The 21415-nt window shown below is 43.2% G+C and overlaps 1 protein-coding gene across 1 annotated transcript in view; it reads left to right on the top strand.

The window, feature by feature from the left end:
- The first annotated feature begins 10449 nt into the window (after nucleotides 1-10449).
- Nucleotides 10450-21415, top strand: part of LOC125295317 (regulator of G-protein signaling 3-like) — an 82727-nt gene continuing 71761 nt past the window's right edge. Inside the window, 2 exon segments of the mRNA XM_048244584.1 lie at nucleotides 10450-10866; nucleotides 15562-15612. Coding sequence (XP_048100541.1) covers nucleotides 10617-10866; nucleotides 15562-15612 — 301 coding nt within the window. The 5' untranslated portion in view covers nucleotides 10450-10616.

Genomic DNA, 21415 nt, shown 5'->3' with positions numbered 1-21415 from the left:
TAATAATAAACGATCAAAGTTAAACAAAGGCAATACAAACATTCAGCACTGCTGAGCTCAAATAGACCTCTGAAATTCACCTACCAAAAAAGCTACCGTCTTTGCTCATATAAGGAGATCCGGTATCTTGACATTTTTCCTATAAAAAAAACATTGCACCTGTTAAACTCTTGCGGGGACAAATACATCATTTCACTCTCCACACTTTTGTGCTCTGCCTTCAAGTGGGTCCTGTGATCTTTGGTATGTTAAGACGACACACTTTGATTTTTGCCCCCAGAGCTAACTTGCAATGCAGCTTGCCATACTGTAGGTAGCAGGTAGTCACCTGGATCTCCTTATATGGGCAAAGATGGCAGCTTTGGGTACTTTTTGTAGGTGAATGTGTGTGTGTGTGTGTGTGTGTGTGTGTGCATACTGAAAGTGTGTGTGTCAGGCATTGAGGTCAGTTACTATGGCCAGGGTGTCTGTGGTTATGTGCTAACTGCCCCCAATCCATCTGCTTTGTCTCATTCATGTAAAGTGGGTCAACAACACCACATACACCATACACACACACACACACCATACACACACACACACACACACACCCATACACACACACACACACCATACACACACACACACACACACACCATACACACACACACACCATACACACACACACACACACACACCATACACACACACCATACACACACACACACACACACACACACACACCACACACACACACACACACACCATACACACACACACACACACACACATTTAAATACATGACACACATGCACATACCAGCATCTTTGACATTAACAGAAAGTACAGTACACACACACACACACACACACACACACACAGAGAGAGAGACCTCATGGTTAAATGCTGCTTAATAACAGTGCCATTCTTTGTCTTTGCTCAATACTGCATGGCGCCATTTATTTGTTTCTGGTTTACAGTTGACCAGCACAAAACAGCGCACAGAGGCCCAGAGAATAGCCCAGCTGAGTTCCCCTCCTCCAGCCAGTAATTATGTCCAGCATGGTCAAACAGGACTGAAGGCACGAGCTGGTTAAAGTATATAAGTATAAGTATATATACTCTTTTGATCCTTTTTGATCCTATACTCTTTTGATCCTCTCTTTTATTGTGTACTGTATATGTATAAATGTGAGAGACAGTGAGTGGTTTATTTCTGTGTGTTTGTTTGTGTGTGTGTGTGTGTGTGTTTGTGTGTGTGTTCACTGGCATGACCCATAAGTGCTAAATTGGCTGTGTGCTTGTTTGCGTCCACAGGCCATCTGAAACTGTCTGTCTCACCTAAGAATGGCCGTCTCTTTGTTCGCGGTAAGTAGGCCGCTCACCGAGCCACGTGACCCGGACCCCCATGAGCGGGTCACTGCTGTGAGAACATATAGACCCCCATGAGCGGGTCACTGCTGTGAGAACATGTGTGAGCATAGACCCCCATGACCAGGTCACTGCTGTGAGTGTAGACCCCAGGCCTCACACAATCATTAACGACGGATGCTAATGGTCCAGTCATTGGGGTCAATCTGACCACTATTGACTGTGTCTAGTATTATTTGTTTGCTGTTGTCCGATAACTCAGTTGGGTTGGGATGCTCAATGTGACTGCTACTGCCTTTAGTTTGTTCAATGTTATATTTGGTGTTGTCTTATATAAATATTTTTGAGTTGAGATGTCATGCCTTAATATTAGTGATAATAGCAATAATAATAATAATAATAATAATAATAATAATAACAAAACGAGTTTTAAGTATATAAGTATAAGTAAGTATATATACTCTTGATCCTGTGAGGGACATGTGGTCTCTGCATTTATCCCAATCCGTGAATTAGTGAAACACACTCAGCACACAGTGAACACACAGTGAGGTGAAGCACACACTAATCCCGGCGCAGTGAGCTGCCTGCAACAACAGCGGCGCTCGGGGAGCAGTGAGGGGTTAGGTGCCTTGCTCAAAAGCACTTCAGCCGTTCCTACTGGTCAGGGTTCGAAACGGTTACAAGTCCGAAGCGCTAACCAGTAGGCCACAGCTGCCCCTAAAAGGCATCCACTCCGTGCAAATGCAAATGAGTGTACAGTAGGTGTGCAGCATAAGGAATCCCAGGAGCAGAATGCAGAATTCAGGACATGAAGGATTCTATTCTAGAATGTTTCTTCTCACACCTTATTAAAATGCCTCTGACCACTGAACCCTCTCCCCTCTTGCAACGCCACAGCATGGCAGTTGAGCTCTCTGTACAACATTACACTCACACACTCAGCAGCCCTGGAGGTCACTATACAACATTACACTCAGCACCCCTGGAGGTCACTACACACTCATCACTATGTGGACACACATGTGGTCAGCTTGTGGACACTACATGTAACTCAAAAGGACTGTGGGTGATCCTGAAATTGATGCTAATCATATCTCTGTACTTCTGAATAGAACCCCCACCCCCCCCCCACACACACACACACACATGTTAGATCTGAAATCATACACACTTATTTATTGACCTTCTGGAAGGCAGAGTGGTTGCCTTGGCCCCCCAGGCTCCACACTGGGCATCTGCCCTAACGGGGCTCCACACTGGGCATCTGTGCGGCGGTCATTGACTCAAGCTGACACATTTTCCCACACACTTTATTCATTTTTTAATCCACTTTGATCGTTTCCACGGAGCATAAAGGATCATTAGGAATCGCCATGACATGGCATGACAACTCTGTCCAAATTAATTTTGTGTAAACTGTAACATCTCCAGCACTCTCACTTCTCCGCAGGGCAGGCTTGGCTGGGTAAGTAAATGGGACTTATAAATCACCGTGAGGCACTAGACCCGTTGGAGCGCGCCCCTAGCTCGCAGGAAAAGAAAAAAAAACATGTTTGCGCACAGACTCGTTGGTGGAGTTTGGGGAACTCGAAGCGCGAACATTCCACTGTTTCTCCAGGCAACAAACTCACATTCAAATACAGCTGCAGAGCAGCTCACATTAGCACCAGTTCAGCGCTACTGAAACACATTTTCACCGCTAGATGCATCTTCAGAGATGTTTCCTCATTGACTAATTTGATTTGGCAACTCGTTTACTCATTTTAATGTGGACTGTTCATACCACAGATTCTAGAACAAAGCTCTAGAATCTTTGGTTCATACTGTAGGCCTATAAAGAAGGAAGGCCTTCAATAGAGAGTTGAAGCATTAGCTAAATAACGTTATGGAAATGACTTGAGCGTTTTGAAATATTATTCTAGAAAAGTTTAGGAAAGAATCCTTTTCAAAGTTCAAGGCATCTTATTTCGCACCAATTAGGCTATAATGTTTAGCCATTTCAAACGAGAATAGTTGTTTATATTCAGTAGCTCAGAAACTCTTCAGTAGATTCAGTAAACATATTCTGGGAAGTTCATCATGTAATAGCTTTTGGGGCATTTTAAAATAGAGCATCATGATTGGTTGAAGTCGCCCCCGAAATCACAGGGGAGCTCACTTCCTCTTGTAGGCTACGGGAGGAGGATGAGGAGAGAGTTTGGAATTTGAATGTTCGAGGCGGCAGTCTCAGACCCCAAACAACTACTGTCTCGTGTCCGGAAACTCTTTCGTTGTAGTACACGGATAAGAAATAAATCATAAACCAAGATGGAAAATATCAGATCCCGTATGATGATGGACAACAGCGGGAAAAGGTAACGTTATGGTTTGGCAGTGTCTTCTGTGGCTGCCTGGCTAACTTGTGATAGGCTAGATGTTGCATTGCATTGCACACTTTAATTATTGGAACATTTTAAAAACAAAAACAGTCGTGCAGAACGGTATAGCTTGGTGGTCCACAGGAAGGCGGTGACTGTGAAGTTCAGTGTCCGTGAAATGTTTTCAAGGACCTGGGCATCACCAAAACAAGAGTTTGGGCTGCTGAATTCTTGAACATTTTAACATGGTTTGGTTTAATCGCTGCAGCGAAAAGAATCAATAATTATAATCGTTTGGGTTTATTTTCTCCGTTTTTTATTTTTCGATCCTTGCTTATCCCTTCAGTGATGTGTTTGGTCACAAAGCATGCTCCATGTTCAACCAGCGTGAGGGCAGTCCCTCTCCGCCCACCATTGCGTTTTGACAATGAACGATGTGTAAATTACCTCCACGACACGACAGCGGGGTCCTGGAGGTGATAATCCGCTCTGGGCTGTTTGTCTGTCGGGAGGAGGGATCCTTCTGACTAGTGAAGCGGTCAGGCAGCCCAAGGTCAATGACAGGCGGTCGTTGAAAAAGTGCTCATAAATATCGCATAGATCCCGGGTCAAATAGCTCTTCAGTTTAAGAAAGGCCAACACAAAATAAGCCGTAGCCTAACCATAGCCTACCTACCTCCTCTATGGGGAATAGGAAAGGAGGATAAATCAGCAGGTTGAGGATGAGGGCTCTCCTGACAGCCCTCAGTCTAATCACAATTAATGAGTACCAAGGTTTAACGTCGTAAAAGTTAAATCCTCTGAATGTCAGCTTGCTCCTTGTTCCGGAGGTTTCTACGCCCCCTGCTTTAGGCTGTCAGATCGCTCCCACCTTACTGACGTGTTCACTGACGTGTTCACTGACAATCACATTAAAAATGGCAGTGAGGCGTTTTAGATATTGCTTTAATAGCGTATAGAATAGCAACAATAATGATTTTCAATGGTTGTAGATACTTGAACAATGCAAACCTTCATATAGTTATTTGTATCAGTAATACCGTCACGTCTAGGTTTACCATGACACTTTCATATGTTAATTAAACCAATTTGGATTCTGCTGGACTGACTGGCCCCAAAGGCTCCAGCTGTGCGGCTTTCTCTAGCGCAGCTCCGGCATCCGCATTATAACTCTGGCCTGCCGGGATGGTTTTCACACTGGAAAAAATAGAAAGTAACATAAAAGAAAGAATGTTTTTAACCTCTGCTAAATGGTATATGACCGCCGCGCAGCGAAGCGAATCTTTAGTCAGATTTTTTTCTTTTTTTTTTTTTTTGCATGTCCAAATTTCCGTCAAGTATTCCCGGGACCGTGGTAAAGTTGGTTTTATATTGGACGTTGGATATTCGACACATTCGAAAAATCTATTTAGCACTGACTACGAGGGTCGAGTTTGTGTCAAACCAACTTTAATGTGTTTAAACAAGGCCTGCCTATATTACACAAAGCTTCTTTTGTCAAAAAACCCATGTTTTGATTTTATGAATTTTTTTATGCTGATAAAAGATTTCAATCTATTATGCGGCTTCACCTTTTGACTTACCCATACTAAAACACATCTCCTGAACTCACCTTACTGCCCTTTCTAATACACAAAGCTTATTTTTCCCTAAAACCCACTCTTTGATTTTATACAATTTTTAATGTTAAATGTTTCAAATCTATTATGCGGCTTGCCCTTTTGACCTACCCATGTCAAAACACATCTGGTGAACTCGGATTACTGCTCTATATAGTACACAAAGCGTCTTTTTCCCAAAAACCCATTCTTTGATTTTATAAATATTTTTTAATGTAAAAAAAATGCTATAAATGCTTTAAATCTATTATGCGGCTTGACCTTTTGACCTACCCTTGTCAAAACACATCTGTTGCACTCAGCTAACTGCCCTTCATAGTGCACAACACTTTTTTTTTCCAGAAACTCACTCTTTGATTTTATATACATTTTTTACTTTATAAAAATGCTATAAATCTATTATGCGAATTGCCCTTTTGACCTACCCATGTTAAAACACATCTATTGCACTCAGGTAACTGCCCTACACAGTACACAAAGCTTATTTTTTCCAAAAACTCCCTCTTTGATTTTGTATAATTATTTTTACTGTAATTTGTTTTTATACATCTCTTATGTGCCATCCCCTTTTGACCCATCTGCCCTGCTCTTTAGACCCATCTTCAAACACATCTGCTGCACTCATCTAACTGCCCTACATAGTACACAAACCTTATTTTTTCCGAAAAATCCCTCTTTGATTTTATATACATTTTTTTACAGTAAAAAAAAAAAGAAGCTTTGTGTATTATGAAGGGCAGTTAGCTGAGTGTAACAGATGTGTTTTAACATGGGTAGGTCAAAAGGTGAAGGCACATAATAGATTTAGAGCATTTTTGAATAGTAAAAAAATAATATAAAATCAAAGAGTGAGTTTTTGAAAAAAAGAAGCTTTGTGTACTATGTAGGGCAGTTAACCGAGTGCAGCAGATGTGTTTTGACATGGGTAGGTCAAAAGGTGAAGGCACATAATAGATTTATAGCATTTTTTGAATAGTAAAAAATTAATATAAAATCAAAGAGTAAGTTTTTGGACAAAATAAGCTTTGTGTACTGTGTAGGGCAGTTACCTGGAGGGTGTAGAAGACACCCTCCAAATGCATGCCAAGTTTTGTGAACTTTTGTTCATGGGGGGCCTTACAATAAAATAATTTATGTGTACATTTAGTGACCGTACACCAACAAGGATTCCCGGGACACTGACAGACCGGGGTACACGAAACTTGGTGGGCATGTAACCCCACATGGATAGCATGGAACCATTGGTTTTCGTTTTGATCTGTAGCCCCCCCCGCTGTACTGGACCCCCCGAAAGGAGGGTAGGGCAGACACAGTTTTCTGTGAATATCTTGAGGGCCTAGGATGACCAATTTTTTCCGTATGTTTGCCTCCAGGGGTCATGTTAACCCATTCCATGTGCACACATGTGCATAAACAGATACACATGCACACACATACATTCACAGTAATTATACGTATGACACATACTCACACAGTAGACATATGTACGCTTGCATGCACATGCACAAACACACATACGCAGGCAAACACACAAGCACGCACACACACACACACACACACACCCACACACACACATAAACATAAACGTGTACACACACACATGCACACAATTCAAGAATTTCTCAGAATTATAAACAGGCAAGATGGGGGTGGGGTTGTATAAAATGAATTTTACATGTGAAATCTATGAACTAATCATGTTTTGGTACTTGTTGTCTAGCAGATACCAGTGAGAATTGAGTGTGGATAATGCAATTTAGTGAGACAGTTAGAATCATATAGGCCTTTCAGCGTGATTTATTTTTGTGGAAAAAATGTGCTGGACTGGGCGGCGGTCATATTTTGTACCGCTCTGCGGTACATCTAGTTTAATTATACTGTCTGTTATTAGCCTTTTATGTCTATGTCTGTGTGTCTGTATTGGGTCAGAACTTCTGAGAAGTCCAAGACAAATTTCCCCAAGGGGATAATAAAGCATCTATCTATCTATCTATCTATCTATCTATCTATCTATCTATCTATCCATCTATCTATCTATCTATCTATCTATCTATCTATCTATCTATCTATCTATCTATCTATCTATCCATCCATCCATCCATCTATCTATCTATCTATCTATCTATCTATCTATCCATCCATCCATCCATCCATCCATCCATCCATCCATCCATCCATCCATCCATCCATCCATCCATCCATCCATCCATCCATCCATCCATCCATCCATCCATCCATCCATCTATCTATCTATCTATCTATCTATCTATCTATCCATCTATATATCTATCTATCTATCTATCTATCTATCCATCTATCTATCCATCTATATATCTATCTATCTATCTATCTATCTATCTATCTTGGTTGTAATTTTATTAGAATGTAAAAAAATATGTTTGGCTGTTATTTAATGCACTTTTGGATGTATTTTGTAATATCATTCCTGTGCAGTTTCCCCATCAGGAATGAATCATCTTTATGGACAGTACCATGAATAGTGAAAGGTTATCTATCTACCCATTCCAGCCACACTATTGTGGCTCGTGCAGACACGTTTGTAGACAGCACAAGGGCACAGCTGTAGTTACATACAGTAATATGCATTGATCCTATACATACAGTAATATGCATTGATCCTATACAGTAATATGCATTGATCCTATACATACAGTAATATGCATTGATCCTATACATACAGTAATATGCATTGATCCTATACAGTAATATGCATTGATTCTATACATACAATAATATGCATTGATCCTATACAGTAATATGCATTGATCCTATACATACAGTAATATGTATTGATCCTATACAGTGCTTCAACAGCACTGAGGACTGTGCAGCGTGTATGTCATTGATATCTGATATGGATCTTCCCCACATGATCCCACACTGGATCTAATCTACAGATCAACACTGTCAGGAACATGTTAGAGAAGGTCACAAACAGGTGCTTAAATAGCTTGCTACATATGAGGAGTTTGCTACAGAATACGTCTATTGTTAAGCATATTCATAAACCATGTATTTTTATTTTTATTGTGCATTTCAGTTGTGTTATTTTGATTAAGTAAGATGAATCAAATAGCAATAACCCAACAGCAGATTTGCTGATATTTCCTGAAAAATAAAACATCCGTTCAAATTGAAATTGAATGGAAGTTTTGGAATGTTCTTCATTTATAGGCACTCAGAAAGCTTGTGACATATTTAGATGTTAGTTAGATAGATAGATAGATAGATAGATACTTTATTGATCCCCAAGGGGAAATTCAAAAAGTGTAGCGCTTAGTATTAAACACTACAGTGGACACACAATAGTGGAGTCTTTGGTTCCGGTGGGTTCTCTTGCTATTTGGGCCATGTTGGTTCCGGTGGGTTCTCTTGGTATTTGGGCCATGTTGGTTCCGGTGGGTTCTCTTGCTATTTGGGCCATGTTGGTTCCGGTGGGTTCTCTTGGTATTTGGGTTCTCTTGGTATGCAGTGACATTTGATCATCACAGTTCTCCTTTCTCCAGAACGCTCTACAGAGAACCATACTGGGTTCTGGGTCAGCCTGTTCTGCAGGGGCCATCAGCCAAGAGAGGGCGCAAGGAGAGGAGAGGACACACGGAACGTGGCGATAGCACCGACAGAAGAGGCCCAGTGAGACCCCTCAGTCACATCGGAACAATGAGAAGGTAAATAAATATGACAGAACAACGAGAAGGTAGATAAATATGACGGACTGTCCCGCCCCACTGATGTGGTCTTGGTCCAGATATGGCAAGGAATCAGATCGTATCAAAATCAGGGGTTCATATCCATACCATAGTCCACTAACCTAGCGTTCATGTAACCTGACTCTCGCCAGATGAATTTTGTTCCGCCTAGCTCCACTCATCCATCTGGGATCGATCCATTGGAGTGGTGCTTCAGAAGGCTGGGCCTAATCAAAAAATCCTTGCATATGATTGGATAAGCCACTTGTCCGTCATCTATTGACGTGCTACTTCAACCACTCACATTGAAGCCAACCCGTGACGCTAATAACAGTCTCACAGTCGCTTCTACGCTATGTCACATCTATGAAACTCCCGCCCTGCGTCCTGATTGGCTCTACCATACAATCTGGTGCAGAAATCACTCTCAACGGAAGAGGTCCCAGATGGATGTGAGTGGAGCTAGCGGAGCTAAGCGGAACCAAATTCATCTGGCGAGAGTCAGATTAGCGTTCGTGGGCTTCGGAAAAACCTTTTTTTCCAGTGAAAACATCATCATTCCGCATCATTCACGTCATGTAATGTGTGAGTCAGAGATCGGAAACTGGGGCTAGATTTTGCTAACAGAGTTGCCCAGTTAGGGGCTCGTCATCACTTTTGTCGTCATGTTGTAGTTCGTTTTTGTCACTTGAAAGCTGCATATCTTTCTTTCACAAGCGTCTTACACTATATTTTAAGAAAATACAGTTGTTTATTTAGGATTAGTGAGCGTATGTTTTAACCTTTGTTGTGGCATCTGTGTTTGTCACACATTCCGACTCCAAAGCACATGAACACTTGCTGTGGGAAAAACAAAGTAGCCATGGGGGCGGTCCTTGTCATTCCCAAGAGCCATGAATGCACCATGTGTCCACTGGTGATGATGACACATACTGTAGTCCACTGGTGATGATGACGCATTGCTAACAACAAGGTCAGGGTCACAGGTTTGACACCCAGGGATCACACCCACTGATACAATTGTGGATTTCTGCAACACTCTACAAGTGCTTAACACTCCCATTGGTTAACGCCTTGTGTTCTCCTTCAGAGAACCGTGGTTATGTTCATAACCCTTACGTTTATGGAGAAAAGTGGCTAAATGACTAGATATAGATAGACCATAATAAGGCTTCATTTTGTTGCTAGTGGAGATTTGGATGAAAACAAATCCCCTGGAAAAGTACTCAGTACTGTACAGTACCGCAGTGATGTTTAGTCCTTTATTTATATTCATTTATATATGATTAGTAAAAAGAGTGTGTGTCTGTGTGTGTGTGTGTGTGTGTGTGTGATTGTGTGTGTGTGTGTTTTCATCATATCATGAACATGTGTTGTTGTTGTTTGCTGTGTGTAGTAGCACTGTTGGGCCAATAGAGGGGGTCCTAACAGAGGCTCTAACACACAGAAGCTCCACAGCCCAGGTGAAGCTCGCCGTGGTCAAGACCTCCCTCCGGAACAGGAGCACAGAACCGGGGCCTGTGCAGAGGGGCGCAGAACAGTGGCCAGAGCGGGAGAAGAACCCAGAACTGTGTCACATGAGGAGGAACCCACGACTAAGAAAGGGCACGGAACGATGTTCTATGAGGGAAATTGAAGGACATGCACCCAAGAGGAAGACCTTAGAACCCAGTTCCATTAGGCAGAATATGGAGCCTGTTCCGGTTAGGGGAAACGGAGAACCTGCTCTGTTTAGGAGCGCCACAGAACCGGGGACCCTGCAGGAGAACCTAGAACCCACTCCAAAAAAGAAGAGGAAGGTCCATCCCTCTGGCTTCAAGGGCAGAGGTCAGTAGTGTTTCTGCTCACCCCTAATATACACGTCTTACAAAACTACCAAGGACAACATTTTCCCCTCAAATATTCACTTGTCTTAGAAAGGAAGGAGACACACACTGAGATAAGGAGGCTGTGTGATCAGAGCAGCGTGTGTGTGTGTGTGTGTGTGTGTGTGTGTGTGTGTGTGTGTGTGTGTGTGTGGTGTGTGTGTGTGTGTGTGTATGTGCACTGATAAAGCGATAAGAAGGGTGTGTGTTCAGAGCAGGTCCCAGGTGGCAGAGTGGCAGTGCCACTGGCAAAATGGGATCATATTTTGTTGTGCACATTTCTGACTCTAATTGTGAGGTGAAGTAGCCATTTTGTGTACTTGCAGATCGTAACAGGTCTGGAGAATGTCATTATGTGTCCTGGAAAACTCACATGGAAGTTGAAAAATGTTGCCAGTGAAAACGGTTGGCAAGCTTGTGTTGGCCAGGCCCGATGCATTATCCGCTCCTGTTTGGCATCCTGTGTCTAGCCCTCTGCTTTGTGACTGCTGAAGGGCCACCATGGCCCAGTGTGGGTTGTGGCTATCGCTTCCTATGGTCTGCTAAGGGGGCCACCATGGCCCAGTGTGGGTTGTGGCTATCGCTTCCTATGGTCTGTGTTGCTGAGGTCACCTGCCATACAGTGTGTTGCCCAACAGATGGCAGTATAGTGCATGTATTTGAGGAGAGGGCCTCGCCTGAGAAAAGTAAACGCTCATATTAATAATTAAGCTGCAGTAACATGCAATGGATTTTCACAGCGGCTGTGAAGAGCTCTCTCTGTAGAACACACTCCTCTAGCGTCTGTGAAGAGCTCTCTGTAGAACACGCTCCTCTAGCGGTGATGCCTGTTTTTTTTTACTGTTTTTGGAACGTAACAGATGAAAAATACACATGATCTGTTTTCTTTGTGCATGTAAAAACTTCCTAAAGATATGAGTGTGTAGCCAGGCGCTTGATGAGTGTGTGGTCAGGCGCTTAATGAGTGTGTAGCCAGGCACTTGATGAGTGTGTGGCCAGGCGCTTGGTTCTGTGCCGGACCTGGCGCCTGCCCAGAAAGGGAGAGTCCTGGGCATCAGCGGTCTCCCACGTCCCGCGTTGGCCTGGCAGCATGCCCATATCCTGCGTTGGCCTGGCACTGCAGCATGTACTCATTAAGCCCAGTCCCCTCGCGCTTCCTCCCTGTCCCTCCGATAAGATCTTAATGTAGCGCTGACCAGGCCTCTGGTTCCAGTAAGCCATTAGTGGCACAATAGCGTAGCATAGCGTAGCATGGGGGACAATAACATAGCGTAGCATGGGGGACATTATTGTAGCATGGGGCATAATAGCGGAGCGTAGCATGGGGAATAATAGCGTAGCATGGGGAATAATAGCGTAGCGTAGCATGGGGGACAGTAGCGTAGCGTAGCATGGGGGACAGTAGCGTAGCTTGGGGGACAGTAGCGTAGCGTGGGTGGCAGTAGCGTAGCGTAGCATGGGGGACAATAGCATAGCGTAGCGTGGGGGAGGGCAGTGTGTGAAAGGCAGCGGTGGCTCCTCGGCCCATTGTGTGTGAGGCGTGTGATTGTGCCCGCAGCTTCCTGACCAGAGTAAACATTAAAGGAGAGGGAACGAGGCAAATGAGCTGGACGACAGGGCCACCTCACTTCCTGTTCGGGGCACAGTGCTTCCACCTCGGGGTAATGAGTGACTCACAGAGGCCCAAAGTCCATTAACCGTCAGCGATGAGTGACCAGGAAGGGAGGTGTGTGTGTGTGTGTGTGTGTGTGTTTTAGGGAATAAAAGATGACTGGGGGGGGGTGTGTGTGGAAGTGGAAGACGTCTCTCTCTCTTACACTACTACAAATGAAACAGAGGGCGTTTATATGAGGGCGTACTATATGCAGTAGTTTGCAGTGAGGCTATACTATGTGTACTATATGCAATATATACTATGTATAGGACCCGGGGGTTTGTAGGGTTGGTAAGAGGATGTTGTGGTCTACTTTAACTGTTGTGTTAGTGAACAGCAGATGTGTTGTGTAGTGCATGTGTTGTGTAGTGCGTGTGTTGTGTAGTGCATGTGTTGTGTGTAGTGCATGTGTTGTGTTGTGTAGTGCATGTGTTGTGTTGTGTAGTGCATGTGTTGTCTTGTGTAGTGTGTGTGTGTTGTGTTGTGTAGTGTGTGTGTGTGTGTGTTGTGTTGTGTAGTGTGTGTGTTGTGTAGTGCATGTGTTGTGTTGTGTAGTGTGTGTGTTGTGTTGTGTAGTGCATGTGTGTTGTGTAGTGCATGTGTTGTGTAGTGCATGTGTTGTGTAGTGCATGCAGTGGTGGAGGAAGTACTGAACCTCAGTACTTAAGTAAAAGTACAAATACACAGAGAAATATTTACTTTAGTAAAAGTAAAAGTACCACAATGACAACCCTACTTAAGTAAAAAGTAAAAAAAGTACCTGCTTTTAAATGTACTTTAAGTATTAAAAGTAAAAGTATTTGCATAATGATTTATTCTCTTAATATCTATATTCTAAAAGGAAAAATCAGTATGGCCTGTGGCATTTTAATTAAGCTAGTTTTAGGTTATACTCGACTAGATAGTTTTAAGTTAATGCAATTGTGCTTACCATCTGTGGCCCAGTTTACATTCTGACCTACAATTCTAGAGACTGTAATTCTGGTTATCTACTAGGGTGATCTGCTGAGTAATATCATTCAGCAAAACACGAGAGCCTGAAGTTTAACGGGGTAGACCAGGGAAACGTCGGGTGGATCGTAATGCCAATTATGCTGATTGAACAGAAAAGTTGCTGAGAAAGGTGTCTTTATGATTAAGTTCAGTTTCACTTGCGCAGACGATAGACATTGAATGAGCCTCACGTTACTACCCCCCCAATTGTAGGCTATGCATCTTTATTTAATCACACACAATTAAGGAATATTTCCTAATCTGGAAAATGTTACGCTTTTTTTTTTTCCGCCACCGGTTCATTAATAGTCTACCATTCATTTGTGCGCAAATGATCAGGCGTGTGACAGAAGCATGGGCATAGCCTGTAACCGTGAAGGCTCCAGAATCTTTGGTAGCAACCCCTCGGTAAAACAAACGTGTTTGTCAGAGAAAAAAAAAAAAACTGATCATAAAATGTATCGTTAAAAAGGAACGATGGTGTTGTAGAAATGTAGCGGAGTAAAAAGTACAGATAATTGCTGTAAAATGTAACGAAGTAAAAGTCAAAAGTATGCACTATAAATTTTACTTAAGTAAAGTACAAATACGTGGAAAATTTACTTAAGTACAGTAACGAAGTATTTGTACTTCGTTACATTCCACCACTGAGTGCATGTGTTGTGTTGTGTAGTGTGTGTGTTGTGTTGTGTAGTGCGTGTGTTGTGTAGTGCGTGTGTTGTGTAGTGCATGTGTGTTGTGTAGTGCATGTGTGTTGTGTAGTGCATGTGTTGAGGAGTTGTAGGGCTGTGTGTGATTGGGCCAGCTCGGTGTCCGTCTGCTCTGATTGGGCCAGCTCGGTGTCTGTCTGCTCTGATTGGGCCAGCTCGGTGTCCGTCTGCTCTGCATTTGAACTGTGGCTGTTATTGCTAGGAGGTGTGGCCCCTCTGGACGCTCTGCTGTCAATCAAAACGTGCTGCTGGAGAATGAGCTCATTGTTTGCTGTTGCAGCAGCAGGTGGAGTCCCCCCCCCCCCTCTCACTTTCTACCCCGTTCAAACGGCTCCCTCCCCTCCTCCCCTCTGGGCCAATCAGAACGCACTAGAGGCTCTCGCTGTCATCTATTCAAAAGGAAAAGGCGCGTAGGAGCTCTTGTGGTCTGTTGTGGTCTGTTGTGGTCTATACTTTCACCTCTTTGGATGGACGCGTCCTCTTCTAATGACTCCATTAGCCCGAGCAGACCTCATCTGACCTGCACTGGGCTGCAAAGCTGCGGAGCGGTTCAGAGTTCACACCATTTGGTGCCGACTAGGCTGGGTCCGTCTGGCCACGTTATTGGTGCCGACTAGGCTGGGTCCGTCTGGCTACGTTATCTTGAGCTGGACAGTCCCATGGAGTGGCAGGCGGTGCCCCAACTTCTGCCTGCTCGTCCGGACAGACCGCAGGCTTCCTTGTTTGTGTTGCAAGCGTTTGGTGAGTTCTGTTTGCCCTCATTGCCGATGCCACATTTTTGGGTCATTCATTGTAGTGGCTTTAAAAGTCACACATTAACAGTAGGCTCAGGCTTTGTGTGTGTGTGTGTGTGTGTTGCGTGATGCTAGCTGACAGAGTAATGCTTAGCCTACATTCTCCAGGTGTTCCCCAGTGCAGTCCAGAGGTTTCTCTCTCTTTTTGTTCAGACGGACCACATCTATGTTTGGCTGGACGCTCTTCTTGTCATGGAGTCAGTGGGCTGGTCTGAGTCACAGCTGAAACGAGTCCAGTGTCTAAAGTGAAACTAAACTGTGTTTCGGTCATTGTGGTCCATTACATCTATTCTCTTGAGAGAGAGTATGCATTCGCGTGTGAATGTATGTGTGTGTGTGTGTGTGTGTGCATGCATATTTGTGTTTTTATTGTGTACTATATATGTATAAATGTGAGAAACAGTGAGTGGTTTATTTCTGTGTGCGTGTGTGTGTGTGTTTGTGTGTGTGTTCACTGGCGTGATCCGTAAGTGCTAAATTGGCTGTGTGCTTGTTTGCGTCCACAGGCCATCTGAAACTGTCCGTCTCACCTGAGAATGGCCGTCTCTTTGTGCACGGTAAGTAGGCCGCTCACCGAGCCACGTGACCCGGACCCCCATGAGCGGGTCACTGCTGTGAGAACATATAGACCCCCATGAGCGGGTCACTGCTGTGAGCGTAGACCCCCATGACCGGGTCACTGCTGTGAGTGTAGACCCCAGGCCTCACACAATAAGTATAAGTATATATACTTTTTGATCCCGTGAGGGAAATTTGGTCTCTGCATTTAACCCAATCGGTGAATTAGTGAAACACAAACAGCACACAGTGTACACACAGTGAGGTGAAGCACACACTAATCCTGGCGCAGTGAGCTGCCTGCTACAACGGCGGCGCTCGGGGAGCAGTGAGGGGTTAGGTGCCTTGCTCAAGGGCACTTCAGCCGAGGCCCACTGGCCGGGGCTCGAACCGGCAACCCTCCGGTTACAAGTCCAGAGTGCTAACCAGTGGGCCACGGCTGCTCATTCTGCTGTCATTCTGGGTCATTACTGCTTAACGACGGATGCTAATGGTCCAGTCATTGGGGTCAATCTGACCACTATTGACTGTGTCCAGTATTATTTGTTTGCTGTTGTCCGATAACTCAGTTGGGTTGGGATGCTCAATCTGACTGCTACTGCCTTTAGTTTGTTCAATGTTATATTTGGTGTTGTCTTATATAAATATTTTTGAGTTGAGATGTCATGCCTTAATATTAGTGATAATAGCAATAATAATAATAATAATAATAATAATAATGACAAAACGAGTTTTAAGTATATAAGTATAAGTAAGTATATATACTCTTTTGATCCTGTGAGGGAAATTTGGTCTCTGCATTTATCCCAATCCGTGAATTAGTGAAACACACTCAGCACACAGTGAACACACAGTGAGGTGAAGCACACACTAATCCCGGTGCAGTGAGCTGCCTGCATCAACAGCGGCGCTCGGGGAGCAGTGACTTCACTAGCACTTCAGCCATGCCTACTGGTCGGGGTTCGAACCGGCAACCCTCCAATTACAAGTCCGAAGCGCTAACCAGCTAATTTTTGTTTTCTTATTGGGTTTGTTATCATGTGGATATGGACTTCAAGTCAAGTTTATTTATATATTTATATAGCACATTTCATACACAGAGGTCAAGTTTATTAAATATATTTATATAGCGCATTTCATACACAGAGGTCAAGTTTATTTATATATTTATATAGCACATTTCATACACAGAGGTCAAGTTTATTAAATATATTTATATAGCGCATTTCATACACAGAGGTCAAGTTTATTTATATATTTATATAGCGCATTTCATACACAGAGCTCATTCAATGTGCTTTACATAAGCACAAGCAAACAGGAATAGCTGATAAAAGCACAGAAGGGCAATAGTCAAAGAACAGTTTAAAAAGTAAAGATTAAAAAAAGCCCACAAGGCACTAGTACATAAAAGCATAAATGGCAATAGTTAAAAAGAAATAGTTTAAAAGACATTAAACAACATGGAATGATTCTCAGTGATAGTGATACTAGTCAAGTACCCAGTGAACAGCAGGACTCTATGGAGATTCCTGAAGTAGTCCTAAACAGTGTGCAGAGTCTGCAAACACATATATTTCTTTTCAGGGCCCAAATTGCTGACCACAGGGCTCGATAGTCCCCCTCTTGGAATATTAACACCCAAACAGTTAACACCCAAATAGTTAACACTCAGAGCTTCAGAGAAACCCGGTAGAGTTGTAACTGTCGAGCCGTGAAGACTGAGCCGGCTTACACTCTGACTATGCCCGATCTGTCTATTCTGTTAGAATGACAGCACCACTACTTCACAGAATCCAGAATCCCCCTTTGCCCAACTAAGGACAGCAATAGCACTACAAGGAGCAATAGTACTCACCCTGAAGAGTGCTCTGTGAACTGAGTAATGAGGATCTTAGCACAAACCACACTCAGACATGTTACAAAGATTACCTTTAACAGGCAATCACAAAGCACATGCAGGATGACGTGACACACATACACATAATCCATGGGTCAGAAACAATTCAAATTTGAGCCGAAAGATTTTCCTAGATTCACAAATGTGTAACTCAGTAATAATGGTCCTAGTCAAATGTCCAGTGAACAGCAGCGCTTTATGGAGATTGTTGTCACACACACAGGGGCTGGAGTGTGTGTCTCTTACACCATGCAGGTCTGACCGTGAGGATTTACATTTACGTTTACATTTAGAGGGCTCTCAGGTGTCACGCATTGAGCGTGACAGTCACTCATTTCAGTCTTTTGTCACGCTCTCCCGCCACACATTGTATTTCTCACGCAGAAAAACTATTTATATATTTAATATGCTGCCTCAGCACCCAAAATGTCTCTGGGCGCGCCACTCTCACCCGGCAGGAATCAAGCGGGTCTCCCCTGGAGTTGAGCCTGTCACTTATCAGCCAATCAAAAATAACGACAATACACAATACCCAATCAGAAAATAGCACTATTGTATCTGGGTAAGATTTAACGCAACAACCAATTAAAAAACGGGTATCCTGGAATTGTTGAACGTGTTTCGTTTTATATATATCAAATTATACTTTTGCCCCATTTTGACTTAGGAGGGCATTGCTCCTACATACTGTAGCCAATAATCAAATGCCTGCTCTCTTTTGGAAAGCTGAGACACTGTTGGAAAACAATTAGAATAACTGTGTGATGTAGCCTACTGACACAAAGTTACAAAGGCTAGATTATTATTTTCTTTTTCTACTGGATAACAAGCATCTTTGAACTGACCACATTTCAGCCCTCTAGGTCTTGACTTGATATGACTTGAGTCCTTGCATTAGGTCTTGTCATGCTGTGTGCAAAAGTAGATCAATATAGAATGACAACATGAGTACTTTAGACCATTATTTGCCAAGATATGGTCATGCATTTGGTAAAATGCCCTATGAAAACTCCCCATAGGAGGGGTTATCCAAAATGCATACAGTAGGCTACTGGCAATCAAATGCCTACTGTATGAACCCCTTATAAGCATAATCTTGGCCTCAAATGAAAGGTAATACTCTGAAGTTTCATGCTTGCATTTGGATTGTAGGCTACTTCAGGTTCTGATATAACTATACTAAATATGGAATAATTACAAAAAATACAAATCTTTACAATTTCTATTTCAATTAAATTGGTGTGTATAAGATGGGCTATATTTCTGCACAACTAATATTGGATCAACTGTTGACCGACCTGGGGCTGGTGTATGCTAGCTGGTGATGCTAGTTGCGCGTGTAAATCCTCACACCCCTAACCTTAAGAACGCTTCTCACCGCTGAGTTGGAAACTTGGGCTTTTAGCTCAGTGGTTAGAGCGCTCGACTCCCATGCCGGTGTGTTGAGGTGGCGGGTTCGAGGGCCGCGGAGCGGGGATCTAAACGACCTCTGGAACATCTGAAGGCATATTATTAAACAGCAACAAAAAGTTGTAGTATTATTAATGAAACACCCCCATTCTCGCAACCCGTCTGACCAGCCACCCCTTTAACCCCCGGACTGGGGGGGAATTGTCGACGGGGAATGTCACTCTTGCCTGTCCTCAAAACTTGAGAGCCCTGCATTTATATTAATCCAGTTAGTTGACGCTGTAATCCAGAGAGATTGGCAGGAAGTAAGTGGGAGAGATAGATGGGGTTTGGGAAATGACCGCGGGATGGCATTGAACACTGGTCCTCGTGGCCACTTGGTCCTGGATGCTGCCAGTTTTGCCCCACAACCCCCCACATCTCAGACCTGCCAACCTGTACTCATTTTGCGTAGCAACCACGCATTTTCAGATCAAAATACGCCGCTACGCTTTTTTACTACGCAAAACGAGCAGACATACAACTTCTCCGGAAAGCTCCTTGAGCATGTGAATCTGCCGCTAATTCATGCGAGGATGAGATACAGAGAGAAAGTGACAAGTGAGAATGACAGGCAAAGCATAGTGGCCTGTCTATGTTATTTTTTCTTCCGCCAACGGTGGGTGAAATGAAAGACTTGATGAGGTGAGTTCAAGTGTTCACTCGCAAATTCGCGTTCTCCTAGTTGCCGTTTTGCTGTGAAACTAAAAATATTCCACTGAGTGCGATTGTAAATTCACCTAGGCCTAATAGTTTGACTGTGTCTTGGAAAGTTATTACTTGTTCACGAGTTGTTTCAGTTAGCATATTTTCAATGTGTCGCTGATGGTTTAAGTTTTCATAACTAAGGCGCTAATGGAGCGCGGACCTTTCCAAGGCAAAATGCAGCCTTTAACAACGAGTGGACCAAGGCGAAATATTATGAACTGCTCATTAATTAGTGTTCAATTTGTCTTTTTCTTTGGAGCATATGGAGCCTTCTTCTTGATTATTAGCGTGAAAACAAGTGAGAGGCTTATAGACGGAGATCGCGCACCTATCACTGTAGTTGGGATAATGTAGGCCTAATCATTGCAGCCTCACAGATGGCAAAAAGACACCGCAATCTGAAGGAATCTTGAGTGCGCGTGCAAGTGAAATTCTTTAAAAGCAATCAGTAGTTTGCAGAAGTCAGCAGGTAATACTTGAACAATGAATGTTTTTTTTTTTTTTTTACAAACAAACAAAACATGTAGGTTATTGTGAGTAAAGGGATAGACTACACACTGACAACAGCAGATGTCCATAAGCCTCTATCTACTGTAGCCTACATCCAGGTAAATTAGATATGTTGTCATAACATGGGCGATAGATGTATTTCTTTACAAAATAAATCTTTAATATTAATGGATTAAAAAAAGAGGTATAATACCAGGCATGATTGAATAGGGCCCACATAAAAGAAAATGGACAACATACCCACATCAGTGCCTATCAACACAAGTGGTTTTCATAGGTCAGGATTGTTAGGCTCTAAAACAGATTGTCAACATTATAGAGCTACTGTAAAAGATTCAGTTTGCACTTTCAGGAACACATTGGATCCTGTTTAGATAAATATTCAACATTAAAGATGGGTCGCTATCCAAAATGTGTCTTGCGAGTATGGCTATGTCTGTGTGTGTGTGTGTGTGTGTGTGTGTGTGTGTATAGTGTGTGTGTGTGTGTGTGTGTGTCTTGCGAGTATGGCTATGTCTGTGTGTGTGTGTGTGTGTGTATAGTGCGTGTGTGTCTTGCGAGTATGGCTATGTCTCTGTGTGTGTGTGTGTGTGTATAGTGTGTGTGTGTATAGTGTGTGTGTGTGTGCGTGTGTGTGTGTCTTGTGAGTATGGCTATGTCTGTGTGTGTGTGTGTATAGTGTGTGTGTGTATAGTGTGTGTGTGTGTGTGTGTGAGTATGGCTATAGTGTGTGTGTGTCTTGCGAGTATGGCTATGTCTGTGTGTGTATAGTCTGTGTGTGTATAGTGTGTGTGTGTATAGTGTGTGTGTGTGTGTATAGTGTGTGTGTGTGTGTGAGTATGGCTATGTCTGTGTGTGTGTGTATAGTGTGTGTGTGTGAGTATGGCTATGTCTGTGTGTGTGTGTGTCTTGCGAGTATGGCTATAGTGTGTGTGTGTGTGTGTGTGTGTGTGTGTGTGTGTATAGTGTGTGTGAGTGTGTGAGTATGGCTATGTCTGTGTATAGTGTGTGTGTATAGTGTGTGTCTTGTGAGTATGGCTATGTCTGTGTATAGTGTGTGTGTGTATAGTGTATGTGTGTATAGTGTGTGTGTGTATAGTGTGTGTGTGTGTATAGTGTGTGTGTATAGTGTGTGTCTTGTGAGTATGGCTATGTCTGTTTTTGGCTGCATGCATGAAGGCCGACGTAAGCAATGTTTGTTTTCTCGGCTCGAGGTGCTACTCAAACAAATCTGC

Source organism: Alosa alosa, chromosome 5 (assembly GCF_017589495.1).
Source record: "Alosa alosa isolate M-15738 ecotype Scorff River chromosome 5, AALO_Geno_1.1, whole genome shotgun sequence".
In the NCBI taxonomy this organism is placed as follows: domain Eukaryota; kingdom Metazoa; phylum Chordata; class Actinopteri; order Clupeiformes; family Clupeidae; genus Alosa; species Alosa alosa.
This window is presented reverse-complemented; position numbering and strand designations above follow the sequence as displayed.